The 22,316-nt window shown below is 50.4% G+C and overlaps 7 protein-coding genes across 7 annotated transcripts; 3 read left to right on the top strand and 4 right to left on the bottom strand.

The window, feature by feature from the left end:
* The first annotated feature begins 131 nt into the window (after positions 1-131).
* On the top strand, positions 132-2,455 carry BO79DRAFT_191414 (GMC family oxidoreductase). The gene is made up of 2 exons (XM_025680823.1): positions 132-551; positions 634-2,455. The coding sequence occupies exons 1-2, from the start codon at positions 305-307 to the stop codon at positions 2,013-2,015; spliced, it is 1,629 nt and encodes a 542-aa protein (XP_025542172.1). The 5' UTR covers positions 132-304; the 3' UTR covers positions 2,016-2,455.
* Positions 2,456-2,529: 74 nt separating this feature from the next.
* Positions 2,530-4,229, bottom strand: BO79DRAFT_208145 (N-acetylglucosamine-6-phosphate deacetylase). The gene is made up of 2 exons (XM_025682323.1): positions 3,816-4,229; positions 2,530-3,734 (listed from the first exon to the last, which is right to left on the bottom strand). The coding sequence occupies exons 1-2, from the start codon at positions 4,188-4,190 to the stop codon at positions 2,835-2,837; spliced, it is 1,275 nt and encodes a 424-aa protein (XP_025542171.1). The 5' UTR covers positions 4,191-4,229; the 3' UTR covers positions 2,530-2,834.
* A 656-nt stretch (positions 4,230-4,885) lies between these two features.
* BO79DRAFT_236436 (uncharacterized protein) lies at positions 4,886-6,953 on the bottom strand (the record flags this gene model as incomplete). The annotated part of the gene is made up of 10 exons (XM_025684579.1): positions 6,826-6,953; positions 6,605-6,696; positions 6,356-6,408; positions 6,267-6,304; positions 6,022-6,162; positions 5,838-5,877; positions 5,547-5,611; positions 5,351-5,435; positions 4,991-5,100; positions 4,886-4,894 (listed from the first exon to the last, which is right to left on the bottom strand). The coding sequence occupies exons 1-10, from the start codon at positions 6,868-6,870 to the stop codon at positions 4,886-4,888; spliced, it is 678 nt and encodes a 225-aa protein (XP_025542170.1). The 5' UTR covers positions 6,871-6,953.
* Positions 6,954-7,464: 511 nt separating this feature from the next.
* Positions 7,465-9,622, top strand: BO79DRAFT_80751 (unc-93 family MFS transporter). The gene is made up of 4 exons (XM_025689779.1): positions 7,465-8,221; positions 8,279-8,886; positions 8,965-9,060; positions 9,128-9,622. Exons 1-4 carry the CDS (start codon positions 7,628-7,630, stop codon positions 9,354-9,356), a joined length of 1,527 nt encoding a protein of 508 aa, XP_025542169.1. The 5' UTR covers positions 7,465-7,627; the 3' UTR covers positions 9,357-9,622.
* A 1-nt stretch (position 9,623) lies between these two features.
* Positions 9,624-12,266, bottom strand: BO79DRAFT_80721 (S10 family peptidase). Its single transcript, XM_025689778.1, has 10 exons — positions 11,628-12,266; positions 11,461-11,565; positions 11,283-11,399; positions 11,103-11,226; positions 11,040-11,055; positions 10,876-10,992; positions 10,761-10,811; positions 10,550-10,703; positions 10,422-10,480; positions 9,624-10,359 (listed from the first exon to the last, which is right to left on the bottom strand). The coding sequence occupies exons 1-10, from the start codon at positions 11,974-11,976 to the stop codon at positions 9,793-9,795; spliced, it is 1,659 nt and encodes a 552-aa protein (XP_025542168.1). The 5' UTR covers positions 11,977-12,266; the 3' UTR covers positions 9,624-9,792.
* Positions 12,267-13,509: 1,243 nt separating this feature from the next.
* On the bottom strand, positions 13,510-17,142 carry farB1 (putative C6 transcription factor (Ctf1B)). The gene is made up of 3 exons (XM_025688438.1): positions 16,397-17,142; positions 16,120-16,310; positions 13,510-16,024 (listed from the first exon to the last, which is right to left on the bottom strand). The coding sequence occupies exons 1-3, from the start codon at positions 16,648-16,650 to the stop codon at positions 13,845-13,847; spliced, it is 2,625 nt and encodes an 874-aa protein (XP_025542167.1). The 5' UTR covers positions 16,651-17,142; the 3' UTR covers positions 13,510-13,844.
* Positions 17,143-17,173: 31 nt separating this feature from the next.
* BO79DRAFT_80684 (uncharacterized protein) lies at positions 17,174-17,454 on the top strand. The gene has a single exon (XM_025689777.1). The coding sequence runs from the start codon at positions 17,219-17,221 to the stop codon at positions 17,390-17,392; it is 174 nt and encodes a 57-aa protein (XP_025542166.1). The 5' UTR covers positions 17,174-17,218; the 3' UTR covers positions 17,393-17,454.
* Positions 17,455-22,316: the final 4,862 nt, after the last annotated feature.

Here is a 22,316-nt window from a genome sequence, read left to right as displayed (position 1 = left end):
AGGAATCCAGAAAGATAGGGAAGTGAATGGATGAATGGATGGATTGGATGGCCTGACGGTTCAGCCTCAGAAACCACCGCATCTCTTGCTTGTCCTGCAAAATTTAAAATCTCCAATTTCATCTTTCCCAACTTCTCTTTCCCTCTTTTCTCTACTTCTTTTTCCTCTCTCCATCGCGCGTCCCTCTTCTTCTCCTCATCCCTATCTCTTATCCTTCTTCCCCTCTTCTCCCGTAATCTCCTCTCTTTTTCTGATCCTCCCCTGCATAAAAGTCATTTACATCCCCTTATCTTCATCTTTCAAAATGGCCACCACAAACGAATTCCCCGCTAGCGATGTCAACAGCTACGACTATGTCATCGTCGGAGGTGGCACAGCTGGCTGTGTCATCGCCAGTCGTCTGGCTGAATACCTGCCCAACAAGCGCATCCTCATCATCGAGGGTGGCCCCAGCGACTTCATGGATGATCGCGTGCTCAAGCTGAAGGAATGGCTCAACCTGCTTGGCGGCGAGTTGGACTACGACTACCCAACCGTTGAACAGCCCATGGGTATGTTGTGAAACCCCTCTCCTTGCATCCGAACAACCATCAATCGCAGATCATCCTTCTCATGCCCTATTCTACTCTACAGGTAACAGCCACATCCGTCACTCCCGCGCGAAGGTTCTGGGTGGTTGCTCTAGCCACAACACCCTGATCTCTTTCCGTCCCTTCGAATACGACTGCAAGAGATGGGAGCAGGCCGGCTGCACTGGCTGGTCTTTCGAGACCTTCACTCGCGTTCTGGACAACCTGCGCAACACCGTTCAGCCCGTCCACAACCGTCACCGCAACCAGCTGTGCAAGGACTGGGTTCAGGCTTGCTCATCCGCCATGAACATCCCCGTTATCGAAGACTTCAACAAGGAGATTCGCTCCAAGGGTGAACTGACCGAGGGTGTCGGTTTCTTCTCCGTCTCTTACAACCCCGATGACGGTCGTCGCAGCAGCGCCAGTGTCGCTTATATCCACCCCATCCTTCGTGGCGAGGAGAAGCGTCCTAACCTGACTATCCTCACCAATGCCTGGGTTTCCCGCGTCAATGTTGACGGTGACTCTGTGACCGGTGTTGATGTGACCCTGCAGTCGGGCGCCAAGCACACCCTGCGCGCCAAGAAGGAGACCATCCTGTGCGCTGGTGCCGTTGACACCCCCCGCCTGATGATGCTGTCTGGCCTGGGACCTCGCGAGCAGCTGTCTGGCCTGGGAATCCCCGTCGTGAAGGATATCCCCGGTGTGGGTGAGAACCTCCTCGACCACCCCGAGAGTATCATCATCTGGGAGCTCAACCGCCCCGTTCCCCCCAACCAGACCACCATGGATTCTGACGCTGGTATCTTCCTGCGTCGTGAGCTTCCCAACGCCAATGGCTTCGACGGCCGTGCTGCCGACATCATGATGCACTGCTACCAGATCCCCTTCTGCTTGAACACCGAGCGTCTGGGTTACGACACTCCGGTCGATGCCTTCTGCATGACCCCCAACATCCCTCGTCCTCGCTCCCGCGGTCGTATCTACCTGACCTCGGCCGACCCCAGCGTCAAGCCGGCCCTGGACTTCCGTTACTTCACTGACCCCGAGGGCTATGATGCCGCTACCATCGTGGCTGGTCTCAAGGCGGCTCGTGAGGTTGCCAAACAGTCGCCCTTCAAGGATTGGATCAAGCGTGAGGTTGCCCCCGGCCCCAACGTGCAGACCGACGAGGAGCTCTCCGAGTATGGTCGTCGTGTTGCCCACACCGTCTACCACCCCGCTGGTACTACCAAGATGGGTAACTTGACTCGCGACCCCATGGCCGTCGTCGACCCCAAGCTGAAGGTCCGTGGCCTGAAGAACGTTCGTATCGCCGATGCTGGTGTCTTCCCTGAGATGCCCACTATCAACCCCATGTTGACTGTGTTGGCCATTGGTGAGCGTGCTGCGGAGCTCATCGCCGAAGAGGCTGGATGGAAGCGTGAGCAGCCTCGTCTGTAAGCGCGTGGCCATTTCACACAAACCACAAAATCAAAAGGAAAATAAAAATAAAGTGCAAAGAGTTGATTATGGAACGGCGCATGCATGACCCAAGCGATTGAGATTTTTTCTTTGCATGTGTAGTCTCCAAGTGAGGGCGTTAGCTTCGATCGACAGATGCATGCATATGCGATGGAGTCGGCTTGCCTTACATGATTTATGATTGATGATTTTAAAGCGAAGAAGAATCGCCAGATCAGGGGAAGGTTCATGGATATACAGTTATCTGTCCTTTGTTTGAAATCCTGGCTTGTCTTTTTGGATGTTTCGGTTGCTGTTGCAGTACCATTATCCTATGTACAGTGTGATCTGGGTTGTCATTCGTCCCAAGTCACGATCTGCTTGTATTATATAGCGCTGGCATGTTGCGCAGGAAGCACCAGACATATCGAAATGAATAGAAATAGAGTTTATTTCAAATATGCCTAGTACACCAATGTAGAAACAAAATAGATCCTCATAAATGAACCGAAGTGGCCTGTATCTATCATTGACATTCTATTTACTATCCATGTGGGAGGTCTACTTTATCCCGGTTGTTGAAATGACCCAAGTACAAAAAGAAAGGTAATGAACAGAGCCCACGAGAGCCCACTCCATGCAAGTCTCTAAACCGACGCGAGCCAAGAAGGAACGAGCAGCATAATCCAAACCAAAACTCCCAAGCCTGCTAGAGAGATCAAAATTCGAGCGTAACGCATGAATGAGTAATAACCAAACGATTTCTGCAGCGCATAACTCGTTCAGACAGCATGTGCGCAAGTCAAAAGGCACTGCATCTTATTTGCCGGTATCATAGATCTTGACTCCGCGCTTCCAGACTTGTCTCACAGTCAAGGTGGGGCCCGAGAAGGGGTCCTCCTCATCATCCAGCACAAGCAAGTCCGCATCCGCGCCACTCTCCAGGGACCCCTTGACGCCCTGTAAACCCAGAAGGCGTGCGGGGGTGGCGGAAGCCGCGTTGAGCGCCTCGGCCGTGGAGGCGCCTGACCAGCGACGGAAATTGTTGACGCACTCAATGAGGGTGGCTGAGCTGCCGGCGATTTTGTCCGAGCCTTCGAGGGTCAGCCGGGCGCCGTTCTTGATGATGCGCTCGCCATTGGTCCAGTCGTAGATACCGTCGGGGAGACCGCATAGCTTCATGGCGTCAGTGACGAGGATGAGGCCTTCGGGGTGGGCGTTGTAGGCAATGCGAATTGAGGTGGGATGCAGGTGAATGCCGTCGGTGATGACGCCGTAGAATGGTCGCGGGCATTCATTCTGCCCTAGGAGGCCGAAGATACCGGGGTTCCGGTGATAAAAGGGCCGCATTGCGTTGAAAAGATGCGTGATCATGGTGGCGCCTTGCTGGGTGGCGGTGAGGGCTTGCTCGTACGTTGCGTCCGAGTGGCCAATGGAGTAGATGATGTCCTCTGCTGTGAGGGAGGGAATGTTCGGCAGCATGTCTCCAACCTCAGGAGCCGCTGTGATCATGCGCACTGATTTAAATGGGCCGGTGAGGTTGTCTTTGCCATAGCAAGCGATGACATCCTCGAAGCATGTTGCTGCACGAAGAACTTCTGTCTTATGCACGCCATTACGACCAGGGCTGATGAATGGACCTTCGACATGAGCGCCTAGCGACTCCGCGCCATCTTCGGCGCGATGGCTCTCTCCAGATGCCCCTAGCGATGGAAGTACCTGTGTTCAAGAATGAGCCTCTTTTGCCGCTTATTTACGGTTTACTGGTATTCCGGAGGTGTGGGGGTAATTGAGACATACCTGCCAGTAGACTTCGGGAGTAGAACTGACTACCGTCGGGAGATATGAAGTCACTCCCGTCCTGGCAAGACCTTTGTTAACGGCCCGCAGACCTTCATCGTATAGTTCTTTGGAGGCCTGGGGAACGGAGAAGTCGAAGCCCTGAGCACCATTCAACTGTACATCGATAAGGCCGGGAGCCAAGATGCGGCCGCCTAGGTCGATGACCTTATCGGGGGAGAGATGTAATCCATAGAAGGCTTCCTGATCCTTGAGAATCTTCCCAGAGATTGAATCAATCCATACGTCTTGCTCGACGAGATCAAGTCCCTTGACGATACGGCAGTTGGTGAATTTGGTGATGCGGGGAAGGGAGGTGGATGTTTTGCCAGGCATGTTGGGTATACTTCGAGCCGCGCCGCGCTCACAACCAGACTTGGGGGGAGTCAGTCGATAATGTGAGGGGGAGGGGAGAATAGACTGACGGATGGGACGGAGGGATGGGCTGTCCGAACTACTAAGAGGAGATAGGGGATGAGACGGGACGAGAGGAAGAGGAAATTGTTGCGGGGTAGGAGGGAAATTGGTAGGACATTATGAATGAATGAGAAGACGTGGAGGGAATACTACAGAGTACATGGTGACATTGAACCAGGAACTTGGATGGGGCAAAGGCAGGGGCAGGCAACGTGGACAACAAGCTCGATCGCCATGATGATTGTGCGGTTGGCCTCGGGAAAAACGGCTTGGGGTAATTGACGTTGCCATTCCCATGGTTTGGGGAGCGTGATGGGGCCGGAATGTGACGTCGATGTGTAGAGAGAGAGAGAGATGAATATGGATCAGAGGGGACGACGAGGTGACATTTTTCCCCGGGTTCCGTCCATGGTTGGCAGTAAGGAGTTACTCCGGATTGGCTCTTTAAGGGAGATAGCCGATGGAGCAAGTGACTATAGACTTGATGAACTAGTCTATCTAGACGAGGAGGCAGTCCAAACGAAGCGAATTGATTTGGAGAAACTACACAATTTGATAGGCAAAATTACTGGAGTATGTATGTGGTGAGGTCATGTTGCATAGTATTGAGCTCCCTATCTCGTCTGTCTCGTCATAATCAATACCGACACGAACAACCCCCCGTATCTTACAGAGTGGATAGTGAAACCATACAAACCGTACAAACAATACGGCAATACGGCAGAGATACTAAACAACGTCTGAATTGATACATATCCACGTGACTCAGGGTACTTGCTTTTTTCGGACACTTTGAATAGCAGACCCCAAACAGGAAGGAAAAGTGTTGCTGTTTGTCTGCATGCATTCATTCATTCCTTCCCAATTCCATTTCCATTCTCGGACCTTTCAAGCTTCTCTTTCTTCTAGTAAACACTCCTATTTACTCTCTCTCTCTCTCTCTCCCCATTCCCTAGAATTCTTTCACTTCCACCTCTCTCTTTCTTGTCTATCTCCCTGGGTATACTTTCATTATTACCCATTTCACATCCCGCTCCTTGTGGTTGATTTGTTTTTTTTTCCTTCCTCCTTCTTTTCACTGTGCTTCTTCTTATCCAATGGGTCACTGGGTTCGGTTACTGGGTCCGGTCCGACTCCACTGGGCGGGGAAGACCCAAGAAAACCCTCATCGGTAGCGAAAGCCACCAGCGCAGGTTTAGCGGAGCGGGAGAGAAAAAAGAGGGTCAAAAAGAGGAGGGATTTGGGTTCTTGGATGCTACCTCACGACGACCGTACCAGCAAATGAGCCGAATCGTCTCCCCGCATTCGGCTAAGCTTCGAAGGAGCGATGTCACCGTTGCCTTTGCAGCTCCGCCCGGGTGAATCAGGATGGCTCCATGGCCAGATTAACCACCTTGAGGCTGACTCCGCTGACTCTGGGTTTGTTTGGTTGCAGCAACTCGTCTGCTCCATCGGCCTTGCCCGCGCGCTCTCCGTATCTCTCTTTCGTTTTTCACCACCAACCCTATTAACTATGGATCCGATGACGGATGAGTTAAACCGGATTATCGATCCTATCCAACTGACATCCAGTCGATGGATTATCAGTGAGAAAGGTCCGTCCGTCCTTTCAATTCTTCTTTCTTTCTTTTTTTTTTCCCCTGCACAACAGTTTCTCTTCTCCCTAGCTTGTTCTGTGCTATCACTGCGATTGCTTTGCTCCATTCACATCTTACTATACTACTACTACTACTACTACTACTACTACTACTATATCTCCAACCCCAACCCCTGGAGATAAGCCTCCCCTCCCGTGATAACACGCGACTGGTCTTGGGGTCTCGACCATTGCCCTCGTGGTTGTCATTTGGCAAACTTGCATCGGAGGTGCATTGCTAGTCTGATTAATTTCCTTGTCGGATCTTCGATCGGCTACTACTTGACATTCAAAACATCCAGTGTCTCTTTTCATTGTTATTCCCTTGGCCATTGATTGGGTCAATATCTTTCTGTTACCTCCGCCCTTAATTTTTTGAGTTGCATCTCCGCATTTTCTATTTCTCTTACTCATCTTTTCCCCCCTTAGTTTTCTATCTCGGTTTGACTTTTGGGTCGCTTGGGGTCGAGTGGATCGTGTCGATTGTTCTTTTTCTCCATCCTGCGACTGATCGGGTTCCCGCTAGAGTCAGTCGGAGACCGATGATTCGTTGTGGTGCTTGACTATCTCGCCGTCTGACCACGCCGTCACTCACTAAACGAGTAAGCTAGTTCTTCTAGTGCGTCTTCTGTGCCCACCGGCTCGAGGACCCAGAGATAAGGTACGACGGCTTTTCTTGTCTTGTCATCCCATTGACTTTTCCCATTCTCTATTGGGTTTTGTGCGTTGCAACACTGGCGTTGAATCGCCTGCTTGTCTATCTGGATGTTCTTCGTATCGTGGAGCTACCTAACACCCTTATTTCTGCCTATCTCTTGGGTGTCGTGTGTCTTCCTCCTCCCCGATGATGGCTGTTATCACCGTTGTCTCATCCTCCCTATTCCCACCGTGGTATCCTTGCCCAAGTTGATCCCTCACCATCGGCGCACTCTCCTCGTGGCTTAGACTGGTGAGATTCCCCATCAGCTGGATGTTACGATTCAGATCCGAGCCCCCGGAGATAAAAATAAGCCAGAGCCCCCATCGACCTTAATTTTTCTTTCCACCCAATTTACCATTACCACAGCTGCAGCTTGGGCCAAGGGTTTCACGCTTTTTTTTTTTCTGCCTGCGCCCGTGACCAGTCACTGTTTTCCCTTTACTGGGTTCTGTGCCCACCCCTTCATTCTTACCCCGGATCATCTAAGACATCCTTGCCTGATCCTGCCTTTTTCTTTTTTTCTTCCTCCTTCACTGCCATAAGTCCAACCAACCCTTTTAAATTTAGTTCTCTGGGTCCGCCCCAGTGCGTGCTACCAGATTTCAACATATTTTGGATCGCTGGCTCCTCCATCATCCTTCTCATTTCCCCCGGGGTAGTTCCGTCCTTTCTTCTCACAGTGATACCCTTCATCCCATTTGCTTTCCTCCATTGTATCTACTTATATTTCTTCTACTTCTCTTCCTCTTCCCCCCCCTTTTTTTCTTGTTTGCGTTATTAGGTGTCTCTTCCATCTTTCCCTCAGCCACCATTCGTCCCGTCTGTTTCCCTGTACGCACCTTTCTACACTGTCACTGTCTATACCTGCACATACATGCCATTGATCCCGTCTACATATGCACATACCTGCGCATTTTGAGTACGCCTGCTGACCTGCCGAAAAGCCGCAAATCAATTCACCCCATCTGCCATTGGTCTTGGGGCATCTCCATACAGCATTGAAGCTGTCCATCAACGACAATGGCTTCCACTACAACGGGACAGGAAGACCTCCATCATGAGAAGGAAGTCCCCGCGGTCACTTCAGATCCAGAGGCCGGTCAGGAAACCCAGCTCACTGGGAAACCCTGGATGTACAAGCCAATCAAGATCGGTCCCTGGTCGTTGCCGTACTTTGCCTCCCCACAATCCCAGCTTCTGCTGGTCTCCTTCGTGTGTTTCCTCTGCCCGGGCATGTTCAATGCAGTCAGCGGTTTGGGCGGAGGTGGTCAGGTGGACCCTACCGATGTCAGCGATTCCAACACCGCTCTGTACAGCACTTTCGCAGTAGTTGGTTTCTTCGCCGGGTCCATCGCAAACCGCATTGGTCTCCGCCTGACTCTCTCTCTTGGTGGCTTTGGCTACTTCCTCTATGTGGCTTCCCTTCTGTCGTACAACCATAACAAGAACTCCGGCTTCCTGATCTTTGCGGGCGCGCTACTAGGTGTCTGTGGTGGTCTGCTGTGGTGTGCGCAGGGTGCGGTCATGATGAGTTACCCGAACGAAAAGGAGAAGGGTAAATTCATTGCTATTTTCTGGGTGATTTTCAACCTGGGTGGTGTGATTGGCAGCTTGGTGAGTCCTTTGGTGGTTTACTCCAAATGGTAGTACTTTTCTGACCCTAGTATACAGGTACCTTTGGGTCAAAACCTGCACTCTGAAGCTGGTCAGGTGAATGATGGCACCTACATCGCCTTCATGGTGCTCATGGCGCTTGGCTTTGTCCTTGCCTGGGCCCTCTTAGACTCGAAGTATGTTAAGCGCAAGGATGGCTCGCATGTCATTGTGATGAAGAACCCCACGTGGAAGTCCGAATTGAAAGGTCTCTACGACACCATTCGGACCGACTACTACATCATCCTGTTCTTTCCCATGTTCTTGGGGAGCAACTGGTTTACTGCCTATCAATTCAACAGTGTCAATGGTGCTTTTTTCACCATCCGGACGCGGGCCCTCAACAATCTCCTCTACTGGCTTATGCAAATGATTGGCGCATTTGTATTCGGCCAGATCCTCGACTTGAAGTTCCTTACCCGCCCAGTCCGAGCCAAGCTTGGTCTTGGACTCCTTTTTGCCCTCACAATGGGCGTTTGGGGCGGTGGTTATGCCTTCCAGAAGACATACACCCGGAAGGATGTCGAGGCAGATACCGACTGGACGACCAGCGGCTATGTTGGACCCATGTTCTTGTACATGTTTTATGGTTTCTATGACGCTGCCTTCCAGACCTGTGCATATTGGTTAGTGCCGCTGTTGTCTCTTATCTTTGGCGGCTGCGCTTATTGTATGCATTTTACTGACTGATACGGGTTGTGTAGGTTCATGGGTTCACTGACTAACAACGCTCGAAAGTTGGCCAACTTCGCCGGCTTCTACAAAGGCATTCAGTCTGCTGGTGCAGCTGGCATGTGGCGGTGAGTCCTAGAAGCCCCCTCGCTCACGAATTTAGGCGTAGAAGCTAATGAATATACTTTGCTGCAGTATGGATGCCGTGGGAACCCCTTACATGACGGAATTCGCCTCCTGCTGGGGCCTGCTCGCCGGCAGTCTTGTCATCGCGTCGCCCGTAGTGTTCTTGAAGATCAAGGAGCATACCGACGTCGAAGCGGACCTCAACTTTTCGGATGAGACCGCTCAAGAAGTGGGTGTTCCGCTGGAAGAACATCCTTCCGAGAAGAAGCAGGAGCCGGAGTTGGCTATCGTGAAATGATTACTAAGCTTTCTAATATATACACGCATTCCATTTCAGCGGAAGGAGGTTGCTGGAGTTCCATGATGGCCAGGCATTAGCCTCTATCTTTTTGGTGGTTGGTTATGTTTTATTTTCCTTTCTGTTATTTCGCTGGATATCCATGATCAGATTGGGTTTTGGAGCGTATCACGACATCTAGCTGAGGCACAATTACGTTAGCCACAGCAAGTTACGAATTACCGTAATGGACTTAATATGACATGACTCTTTATGGTCGCTGCAAAGTGTTGTAAGAAAACCTGATAAGTTGTAGCACGACGTCGTGGTAGGCTAAATCATCTTGAAGGCAAACATGACTAAGAAAGCTTGCGTGCCACTCTTTTAGGTTAAGGACAAGTATCGGAACAAATAACACAACATTAGCCATGCCAAAGAAGGATATTTCCCCGCAATCCTAGTCGACGATGGTACTTGAGGCTGTGGACAGTGGTACGAACGACTGCGTGTGTGTAGCCTGCGCAGTACCGTTGGTGGTATAGTCGGGCCAAATCTGAGTTGTACCCGCTGCAATATCCCATCCAAATAAAGTACGGTTGAACAGCTGCAACGCTGCAATCGGTTGATAGTATGGGACCTCATGCCCGGCTTGATATACGCGGGTGAAAGAAAAGTTGCCATACTCGCGCGTCTCCCCGTATTCAACCCCATCTACTGTCATGGGTGTGTAACCCGCTGCACGGAACTGAGATGCATGGGTGTAGTTCACTGCGAGTGAGATGGCCTGCCCACCGAACCAGTTACAGATATAGTCAGCATCGCCGTAGATCAAAGACACGCGTACGGGGAGTCGGAGGATCTCTTCGAGGTCCTCGATGAAATTCGGCCATACAAAGTCGCCGGTCTGCTGGAATGCGTAATATACGTCGCTGCTGGACTCGGTGTAGTTGATGTCCACGCCAATAGCATCCATGACTGAGTCTTTATTGAGGTAGTCAACGAAGTAGGACGGTGGGGTCGGGTCCTACGTAGACATATTAGCTGTGTCCCTGTTCGGAAAGTGCAACCCTTATCCTTGTCACTTACATTGTAAGGGTGGCGAATATCATACACGCCACGGCCGCCAAACTGGTAATAAGGCCCTTCTGTACAACAGCTTAGCGAAGCTCTTCATCAATACATCCCTGCAGGGGAATTGCAAAAAAACCACTCACCAACATTGTCCCTGCACATGTTGGCTGCTTCTGTACATATAGCATAATCAGCTAGCGAGGTTCTATTGGTCAGTTTACACAAAGAAACCTGATCCTGGCATCCATTGGGCATCGTGTTGGCGAACTTCATATAGTTGTACACTGTGTCATTGAGCTAGCAAGTATGAGCAAGATTGATATAAAATCCACGAGGTGCGGATAACAAACTTACAGCTTTGATTCCATATGTATTGTTGACAGCAAATTCCGGGTAGTAGTTTGCCTATTCAATGTTTTAGCAATGTTTCTGACGTCAAAGCCTCTGCGCGAGCTGCATTTCTACACACCTGAATGGCGGCATCAATGATACCATTGATAATCCCGAGAGAGTTGAAATTGAGTTGGACTCCACTCACTTCCCCGTTAGCAATCTTCGAATTTTGCTCGTAGAAATGATTGAAGAACTTTGGTCATCAGCTTCATATATGTGCATCCAGAGAAGAAAACCTACAGCTGGTCCATAGTGTCTTGATCAAGTCAGCATACGTCAATCTGATCTGAAAGCTGCACTCACCCTCCGTAGCTCTCCGTCCAGAGATTGAACTCCTTGGACTTGACTTCAGAATCCAGCTGTGACAGGCCACCGAGGAAGCCTTGAAGTACCTCCCAGGTTGCGCGTGCAGCGATATCGGTCGTGTCTGTGAAGTAGGAACATGAGGAGAATGCTAACTGAGAGTCATACCAGACAACTAACCGATGATTGTGGCATCAATAACTGGGTATCGACCCTGGACTCCAGCAAACGAGGCGTTCTCGGTGACTCCAGTAATTGGGTTCAAGGACCCGGCCTCGGTTTCACTGTAAGAGAACCCTTCGCAGATAAGATCGTAAGCACTGTACTCAGGATGTATCAAGGCAGCAGGATTTCATACCTACGCCGAGGGGCTGGGACAAGAAAAGGAGATTGGTGACTTCGTTCCAGGAGTACTGGTTGATGATTGATTCGTACTCTGGGGTGATGTGACACGGGCCCAACTCTGTTGTGAAACCGTCAGAATATTCAAGCTTTTTGTCCTTTCCGCCTCGATATTTGGCCAACCTTCGAAAAGCCCAATCAACGAATCGCTTCCAGGACCACCATTCAGCCACAAAGTCACTGGATCATTCTCGGGATCACGACGTGACTCAAAAAACCAAAAAAAGGTATGTGATTCTGGCGAAAGATCGACATATCCGGAGTATGATTTGACTCCAGGCGTCGTTTCACAAACGCCTTCGGTTCCTGGTTCTTTATACCTGATGGTGACATTGTTCGGAGTTTTTATCGATTTGACGCCAGTGGGTGCTTTTGGCAACTGCCTTCTCATCGTGGAGGACCATTTATTCTCGGGCGTAGCACAACTGAGTGCAGCCAGGGCCAATAAGAGCACCAACTGAGAGCCGCGCATGGTGTTGTTGAATGCAAGGACAGACTCAGTCCCAGCTATACCTAGTTAAATATTTTCGAAGATTGATTCTATACATGCACCACAGGCCACTAGAGAAGTCCTTCAAGAAGAAGGGTCAGCAAAAGACCGATGGGTGGGGGATGCCATCCCCAGCCAGGGCTTTATATACTACATCGTTGCATGAGAGACAAAGTTTGAGAGAAAAGTCGCAGGCCCACTTGGTGTGAGGGGAGAGAAAGTCATATCCAGTGGATAGAAGATACATGCTGGCGGCGATTAGCAATGCCGTGCAGCCTGCAGAAGACAAACACTATTGTGTGGAAACGAGATTGTATCCCGCCGCCGTTTCCGGCCTGATCGGTGAGGCGTCAGTTAAGCAGCTCAGCATCTCCTCCAATAACCGAGGCGGAAAGGAATGACTGGGTAGGAAGAGGAGGGGTGGATGGAGCAGCCGAACCCTGCATGAGAAATCCCGTGGTCAATTCGCCAATAATAGTGATAACACGCTGTCTCGCTAGTGCTGTACCTTGGTACTTAGTGTCTTGGTTTGGATTCCGTGCCTCACAGGACCTAGTTTGAATTGGCACTGTAACAGTTGACTGATCGAATCCGTGCCCGGAATAAAAGGCCATTAAGACGGGATTGTGACTCAGTCAATGTGGTATCGGGGGCCCAATTTCCTTGGCGGGACAGGTATTGGGTGATAGTGGAGAGCTATTTGTTGGTTACACAATGGCAGACGCTGTGGCTGTGAGTAAGATGATGCAGGGACCGGGATTGAACCGGTTGAATCAAGTGCCCGGTGCGGGGGAAGAGGCCAAGAGAAAAGAAGATGGAAGAGAGTAAGTAGTAAATGAATGGATGATGGAGGGAGAGACAGACAGACAGACAGACGGGAAGTGCCTGAGGTGAGCCAAACCACCTGCCTGATCGGGACTGGTATGCACGGGACCTCCTCTCTAGACCACCCTACCAACTTCACATGAGCACATCTTGAGTCTCCACTTGGGACAGCAGACTAACACAGACTGGATACTTGGTATTATAGGGTCCGTTCAAGATGCTGCAACTGAGCAAATTTTGAAGGTACTATGAGGGCGGCTTGTACCACAACGTCCTATCAACAGCACCCTGAGAAGCGTCACCCTTGTTTGATCCCATGTGCAAGTGTCTTTTCTTTCATCCTAGCTGATAATCCTCTCCAAATGCTGTCAGCTTTCACACTGTATGGAAGAGAAACATGAACCGACCGTATCGACTCAACAACTGCCACACAGAATTGACGGTAACAACGAGATCCCTCCCAAGCGGTCAATGGGTGGAGTTCACTGCAAGGGTGATCGAGCAGCAGCACAGACATACCTGAAGAATGCCCGGCAAGGGTGGTCTACAAGAAGTCGAGATCCTTTTCGGTTCATCGATCTACCTGCTCCCTTATTGACAATTGGCCGGTTGCCAGCCAAACAGAGTTCAAGCAGCATACATACACTACTACATCTCTCCGACGAAGCTAAGTTTACTATAATCCGAGTAGCATGCGTTAGGTCATTCATTTTCTCATGTCGTACTTTTCGACTCTGTATGTACATATAATGGGAACAATCGCCCCGTGCAAGGGGACAAATCAGGCACATGAAGTACATAAGAAATAAGCATCAACCGATCCAAGGTTCGCAGGATTTCGAACCCGGTACATAAAAGCCCGCCAACGCCAAGCGCCCATCTCCCTTTGATGCACACATATGTTGTAAAACGGGCCTATTTCAACAAACGGCCAAACAAGATCGCCAAGAGCAGTGCACAAAGCAAATGAGTTCTAAATCATGGCACAAATATGAAACAACGTCGCAACAGTGTTTCCAAGCCGCTTAAAGACTCAGGCCGAGTTCCGCATCGAGGTCGGCTGCGAAAGTGTTCATATCGTTGCGTGATGCCGCAGCGCGATCGTCGGCAAGCTGTCCGTCTCCCAAGCCGGCCAGACCAACGCCTTGTTTCTCAGTATCGAAACCCATGATGTCGGAAAGATTGTTCATGGTACCCAAGCCGAAGCCATAGTTCTTCCCATTACCATTCCCGGTATTCAAGCCATCATCGGGGGCAAGGAAGTCCGCACCGGCATCGTCAAAGTTGATCAAGGCATCGAAGTCGTTCTGGGTTACTTCCGCATCATTCGCCAGATCCATGAGCTCACTGATGCTCAGCTCCGAATCGAAGTTGGGGATGGTGAAGGCATCCTGGTGATAACTGGGGTTGATGTTGCTGGTGCTCCCATTCTCGCTACCGTCGGAGGGTGGGGGCGTTGATGCGAACTCAGGACCGCTTTCCTTGGGAAGCTGGCTGGCACGTCTTGCGCCATCGGATTTCGGATACGTCAAGTCAGGGATCTTCTGCGCGAGAGAGTCGGGGGGTGGGGTCAAAGTGTTGACGCGTGCTGAGGTGTCAACTATGCTGTTCGTCCGTGCCTGTACATCTTGCGGCGCTACTGTAAGCTGAATACCGGCCTTGCGAATGGCAGCCTCCAAAAACGACGTAGCGAAGTCTGCCGATGCATAGATTTCTCTCAGACGTTGTAATATGCGCATGCACTGGTAGAACCGGTGAAGGCTAGTCATCCGAACGTTGTGGTCACTAGACTTGATGTCGAGGAGATGAATAATCACAGCGGGAAGTAGGACCGTAACGCCAGTTGTAGGGAAATAGCGGGTCAGGTCTAGGCTGTGTAGATCCTGGGCAATATTTGTTATTTCGATCGCAGCAAACCGCACCTTATTCCTGGAAATCTCCTGTAGTTCGGCGTCCATCGAAGGGAACGGGATCGCAGGTAGGACCTGAGGGCGATGGAGAGCGCTGGATGTGGTCAAATAAACCATCTTCAGGAGTGCACGATGAGAGTGAAGAACTTCCTGCGCCTCATTTAATTTGGAGGGCGCTGCGGGGGCGTAGCGTATCTCTGTCGGAAGGTGGGCCAGCCAGTCTTCCAGCTCCTGATCACAACGACGAACCTCGAAGGTCTCCGCTGCTGATTTCTTGGGTACCAACATCATGGTGGTTTCCATCGTTCCACCAAATTTGTGGCTTAGAACCGAATATTGAGCCGACAGAACATGGCTCACGCAGAGGCAAAGTTTGGCCTTCTCAATGAACATCAAAGCCAGCTCTCTCTGATGGCTCACGCTCTGAAGAATCTCCGAGTTGCCTACCATGCTCACAATTTCCGGCGAGAAGGGATGAAACTCGAAATCGTCAAGAGTCAACATCGGAACATCACAGTCATCGTCCTTCACGCGCATGGGACGTCTCATTCCCAAGGCGATCAGACGATCACGCGTATATGTGCTCCACCAAATCCGTTTCCACATCCGCTGGCGCCGGACATCCATACGGGAGTTGCCGGGGTCACGATGCAGGCCAATGGTATGTGCGAGGGACAAGCTCACACCCATCCAATGCCAGGTATCCTTCTGGTCATCAGGCGTCTCATACCAGTAGGTCATTAGCAGTAATGATTGGACGAGAGAGATTCGGTCAACTTCGTAGTCGAAGTCATAGAGAAGTCGTGCGCGCTGAAAGAAAGCTTTACGAGCTGCCTTTCTGGTGGGGTAGCCGGCAGCGTGAAGATGCTTCAAGTCAATAAAAGCTGTGCCGGCGAACATCACGGCTTGGAATAACAATAGGCTCATACGGCGGATGCCATCGTTTTGAACGATCGTCTGCAGGAAGTCTTCTAGGTCAAGGAGGGGCATATAGGTGTGGACGTAGTGGATGTAGCTTTTCAGCAATTCATTGCGTAGTCCCACGTCGGGGACAGTTAAAGCTCCTTTCATGGACAAATAGTCGATGTCCTCTTTTTGCAGACGTGGCGGCAATCCGCGGATGTAGTCTGGTAGGACAACACCGCCAGACCTGGTATTGGCAAAGGAAGGGTCCAGCAGCTGTTGAATCTGCGAAGTCACATGGTGCAAAGGAAGCGTCGCTGGGACAGCGGGATTCGGGGCCATTCTTCTTCGATAGCGATCCCCGGAGCCAATTCTGTTCGCTTGGCTTTGATCTGTACAAGTAAGCATTAGCATCTTATCGAAGATGATGCAGTGGAGATGGGTCATTTGCCACGATCTCCGAGACTAATCGAGGTGGGATACGAACATAAAAGATGTGGCATATGCTGCCCCTGATCCAGATCTACAGAGCGCTGCGAGGGAGAAGCCGGGGCCATATCGGAAAGGCCATGACACTCGCTAAGTCGCCTGAACAGACTAGCCCCGTCATCGGGGATTTCTGCAGGGGATTGAGACAGCTGATGAGGGTTTGCATTATCGACCTCAACACGTGATTTCCTGAACAGTGGCAACAAGGCGCGCTCGAGGTTAGCCGGCACTTCTGTGGAGGGAAAACGGAAGACATGTATTCGACGTAGACGAACTTTCTCCTCTTGCTCTCAGTGACAATGCACTCTACTTGGTCCAAGCGGCAATTCGTGCAGGGCGAACCATTTTCGACCACATCACACCGCACTTTGCGAGCCCGACAGCAGCAGCACGCCTTGGACGCCCTCCGTTTTACAGGGCGGGCATTGGCGGGCAGACCGGCAGTGGAGGCTTTCCTCTTGGATTTGGCCTCGGTTTCCACGGTGGATTGAGGGGTGGGAGAAGTTGTTGATACAGCAGTGTTAGTCATTATGCAAAGCGTGAATTCAGTTGAACCAGATCATCCGTGAGTAGGCCAGCCTTTTTGTCGTATCAATGGTGGAAGAGGAATTGTAGAGAAACGGCGAGGAGTAGTATAGCGATAATCAGAGTAGGATAATCAATGCGACGTTCTTGGTAGATAAAGAGGATTATAGGTAATAGGACAAAGATGGCGAGGGTAGGAGTAAGGAGTAAGTAAGAGTTAGAACAAGAGAAAGGTGGAGGAAGAGGTGTGTAGTAGGAAAAGGAAATCCAGAACGTGACCCAACAGAGGTAAAAAGTAACAAGAGTGGAGAGGGTTCCTTTTGATTTTTATGTTCCTTTTTTTTCCTTTCTGTTTTTCTTTTTTTTTTTAATTTATTTAAAATAAATCCATACAGGAATTAAGTTAGAGAATCACTTTCCGCCGGAAGGGGGAGAGAGAGAGAAAGAGAAAAAAGGAATCACAGGACCACGTTCCAATCTTTTCGTCCAAAGGGACGAAAATCGAGACATGACCTGGGGCCGGGGAGAAGAATGTTTAAGTACGATTGAACTAGTGTCAGTAGCAGCAGCAAATGTCGCAAGTGCCTTTTCCAACCGTCAGTCAAAAAACCAGTCAGTCAGGAGGCGTTGGCGTTGGGGATGATGAGCCCCAGATCCACTCGCCATGGTCGCCTCCCCCAGACCAGAACCGTGGAATTCCGCCTAGAAAGTGGAAACCCAATGGCGGACGGTGTGCTCCGTACTAGACTTTGAGACTAGGGGAAAGGAAAAAAGAGGACCTGACCCGGGTTAATCATCATCATCATCATCCTCATCATCATCGGGGTTGTCATCGTCGTCGTCAAACCGCGCCGGGGGATTTTAGTTGAGTAGTGAAAAAGGCTCTTGCTACCTATCGTGGACTAGACTATACTCACTAGTCACGCTGGCCAGAAAAGAAGGCCGGCGCTAGTGCGGGTCTGTATTTACCTCAGACCGCATCGACTAGTCCCTTTTGGGGGGGAGTTGGAGGTTTGGGAAAAAAGGAAAAGCGGGTTTCCAGTCGGAGTGGTGGGGGAAAGGAAATAATAATTAGAATTTAATAATAATAATACCTATGAAAAAGACACAATCAGATTACGGATGTCTTTTTGAGCCAGTCGTTGCGCATTGCTTACTGTACAAAACACCCCCACTGGAGACGCCAACGACCATTCAGAAATCCATGACTGTTTGTTAAGATCCACCACAAAACGCAGGACCCCCTCCTCCTCCGACCATAACAAGTTTAGTGAAGTACTTACTAAGTATTTAGTGGTTTCCACCCAGTTCCTCAGCTTCCGTTCCACAGCCGGTTTCTTTCTCAGTGTGTAAACTACGTACAGTAGGGAAGTAGTCTACCCATTTCAGTCAAGTGAACCAACTCCCGTCCCCTTACTCCGTATTTTCCGTCCTCTTAGCCCGTCCCCCCTCCCTCTCTTCCTACTCTTCCCCACCACTACTAAGGAGTACTAGCAACGGACCCAGAAGAAGGCGATGGCAGTTTTCCATACCCGATTGAGGGGGGGTGGTCTCCATCGGCCCGGTCACGTTACTGGCCCTGTCCGCCACAACCAGTCATCGGCAGCTTGGCCACCACCGGAGGGGACCGGGAGCAAATTCAAGATCCTGCCATTGGTCTGAAGTAAACGTGCTATCTCCAATCCCCATGAGACAAGACACAAGACTCTGGAAACCTTTCCACATCGGGTGTTTACAGTGGGAAACTTTTTTTTGGTAGAATATTCCTTCGCGACTACTTTTGACCCTGGGACATCCTCAAAACTGTCATGGCGCTATTCTTCCGTGCAGGGATGCAGCCACGGGGCGGTATACATACGGAGTAGTGCGGTGACTTTTCCGGAGTCAGTTAGTTAGCTAACAAACACACACACCAAGGGAGGATGCGTCATATTTGGTATCGGAAAAGATTCCGGTTCTTGTGACTTCTTTTGCTTGCATGCACTCGCAACTCTGGACTGGAGATGCACGGCGTCTCAGAAACTCGGGTCTGCTTCCGTCGGCTTCCCTTCCATTGCCCCCTTTTACGTCAGTCAGTCAGTCAGTCAGGTAGGCTCGAAAATAGTGATTATTACCAGAATGTAAATCATTCGGCTCTTTGTCTCTAATAAGATTTTCTCTCCCGCTGGATCCGTATTGCAAAGCGGAAGTCTACTACTGTGTGTTCTTTGATCGGGGATCGGCCCCTGCGGTACGGAGTACACATCACGATCTCCCTTTTGCTAAACAGCCGAGTATGGGTCAGCCAGCCAGATACCACGGAACCGAGGCCCGTAAGCGCTCCGTTTAGATTATCCCGTATGCTCTCTAGTAATATACTGTGCGCGTATGGTGATCTCGGACTAGGGTGGATTACTCTGCGCTATCGGAGCCTGCCTCGATGATCGTTATGATAAGACACACACACATGCACAGCGGTCCTCTTTACTCGCGAATTCATTTTGTTGATGAAGTGTCGTCTCCTCGGTTGGATCGCGCTGAGGAAAACCCTCTACGTATGAGTCAGTAGATAGCCATTGTCACAACACAACTATCCGTTAGATAGAATGACTTGGAAAGGGTGCAGCCTGCAGCTTGTTTACACTCGGTATTCCGATGACCATCCAGTACGGACGGTGCATATGTCATGCGGTCTCGAAGCCGAAGGCAGAGAGGACTAAGTCTTGAAGTTGGTGGAGAGGGAGTGGACTTATGACGATCATGCACATATAGTTTCCCCCTGTTGGAAAACTTACTAAGTTACATTGTAGTACAGCAGGGCCTCTTTGGGGGAAAGGAAGCCAACTAACAAGGTATCATTGCCAATGCATCAGGAATTAATAATGGACCAGGTGGTTGTCGCTGGCCTACAGCATCCAGACCCGTGAGAGACTAAGCCCAGTTGCCAGGCGCTATGCAGCATGAGGGATAGGAGCAGGGCAGGCCCGCCCGCCAGCTGCCCAATGTAGGATCGCAGCCGATCCCGCATGCCGATGGAGGGGCGAATCGTTGGGCCGGACCAAACCTGGGACGACACTGGGAGTTGGGAACGGTATCCTGCGGTTTAGTTCATTCGGGGGATTAATTATTTGGACAGAATTCAATAAATGCGGTCACTGTTTGGGAGACCCACTGAAACTAGGAACTGGAGAAAAGCGGGAGTCCTTGGATTCGGCTCGCCCGCCGCATCGAGACCTAGTAGTACTCTCCGGATGAGTAGTTTAGATCCTTACAATGTTCCTCCTTACGCATTGAAGAATATCATTATTGAAGAAGAAGCCTCAAGAATTGTAGCATCAGAATTGTAGGTAAAAGTCATCAATAGGAGCAAACCGACGTTTAGTTCTGGATGTAGGTAGCGTTGAATGGGTCGTGAAATGGTGCTGGTCACAGACTGGGGCAAAATATCGCGCGGGTGGATCGGCCCCAAATTCTTGATGCTGCTGGCGCTGCTGCTACACACACACACACACACACACACACATTGTGCATGCGAGTTGTCAGTCAAAATTCATAGGAGCAGCAAAACAAATCATCGCAGCAATGGGGTGCAAAGCACACCTTGCTCTAGACCTGGCCACTAGGCTTTACGGATGAATAATATTAATCATCATCCAAACCCTGCGTGAATTATTACCCCTGCAATGTGATCTCCCCGAATCATATTCATGGAAGGAGTATCAACAACAAGCTCATCCACGTGATAGAGGGTCCGATGTCACGCTTAATAGTGCCGACAACCGGAGGAGACAAACCCTCTCGCAAGGTTACAAAGATTGTTCTGTTGGCGCTGTCCAATAGTTCCGTCGGAAATTGCGAGCCATAACGGCCCAGAATCTGAGCGGGTGACCTGTGAGCTCGCTCCCCAGACGGGAACATATTATCTAGCTGGCGCCCGAGTGGAGTATTGGAGGGACCAGCAGACTCCTGTGTAGTAGTGTGTACGTATTGCCAAAGGCTATTTGTGGCTTGAGAAGAGGTCGCGGGAGCAGCGAGAATCGGAGGAAAGAGCTCGGTACCCCACAAGTAGAGAGAAAGGATGGCGCACTGGGGTAGAACCAGGCATCTATGATGAGTTTAGAGCCTTCCGGTTCCCTCCAGGTGGATAGACCAGATAGCTCTCTTTCTGTTTCATGTACAGTGTCGTAATGAAGGGTGGCATGGAAGGGCGGTTCCTTGCTGTCAATGTGTGCCATCACAACATGCTGCATGCCGCTACTGTGGGAAAAGCCCTACACCAATGTGTGATTGGATCAGCTTGTTGTAGTCAATCAGTTCATGCCTCAATTCCTGATAAGAGTGAGTAAGGCACAGCTGGCACTATAACGACGTAGTTATCTTAGACATCTTCCTATTCTAAAAGTGCTAGCCGTTATAGTTTGTCCATTTTCACATGAATATTTTGTGGTCACCCTTTGCCTCGCAAGCAGTACTACTAGAGGGTAAAACAACGAGATTTCCATGCCGTAATTAGGGATTGATTGACTGGACCACGATGAAAATACGGGGGACCCAGCAGTGGCTTAGGACTTAGTACGTAGTATAGGTAAGTACTTATACAGTAAGTAGTAATTCGTGGGGGAAAAACGAACCAACGCCCAAGCGGTGGTGATTGGTCCGTGTGGATAATCTCCGACCATCACGAGGGATTTCCCCCACACCAATCAGTGACATTTGAGCGGATTCCCATGTGGGACTCCCTTAGCTGACTAACCGTCGGCTGGAGGACGATTGGCCACCAATCATAAATCGCGTAATGCTCCCCGAATTGGACACAGAAACGTGGAGTTGCTCCCGATCGGGGAAAGACCGGGATTTTCTCGTTTTTCCCTGGACGGCGCAATGGAGCTGTGACGGTGCCGGTTGTTTTACTTGAAGTCGATAGCCTTAGCTTTTTCGTGTCTGGGGCAAGTTACGTATCATCCCCAGTCATCAGCTGCCATTAATAGTAAGGGGCCATGGAATTGGGATTGGGTCACTTTTGACCCCAGAGCCGAATTTCGCTTGATCCATCTACTGCGGGCGATCGAACCTTCCAGCTCCAGTTTCTCCAGCCAACATTCCCGCCTTTGCCCCAGTTTCACCCCCCTTTTTTCTGTCCTCGGACTGCTCCGTGCTATGTTTTCAGAACTAACCCGGGGAGGCCGGGAAGCTGACTTCTTCTCACAGATTGATTGATAGACAGGAACCTGATCTTTCGCATTCCTTTTCCCCTTACTTATGATATCATATCATGTGCTCCTCTACTATCCTTGCCCACTATTTAGTTCAGTTGGGCATCCTGTACGTAATTGGTGGATAGTGTGAAGGTGCAACACCCGCACGCTTTTCCTTATATCCTATAGAAAGTTCAGTAGACATCTTCTCAACATGGAATCACAAATAGAGAAACCACTCAGCCACAGTGGCACGCTCCCCGCTACTTACTTGCCATCCAGCGGATAACCCCAGATCCGGGGAGGGGCAGCCTAGGAGCGTCTTGCCTGTTCCGGTAATCATACCTATCAAGGAAGGATACCCTCGATAAGCGGCCTCACCCGTAGAGTACAACTGAGGGATATAACTACATTACATACCGATCCCATGACTCATTCTATACTTCTGTACGGAGTATCCCAGTCCACCCGTTCGACTTGAGCAAGGGGGCAGCAA

This window comes from Aspergillus costaricaensis, assembly GCF_003184835.1.
Source record: "Aspergillus costaricaensis CBS 115574 unplaced genomic scaffold BO79scaffold_8, whole genome shotgun sequence".
Classification (NCBI taxonomy): Eukaryota; Fungi; Ascomycota; class Eurotiomycetes; order Eurotiales; family Aspergillaceae; genus Aspergillus; species Aspergillus costaricensis.
This window is presented reverse-complemented; position numbering and strand designations above follow the sequence as displayed.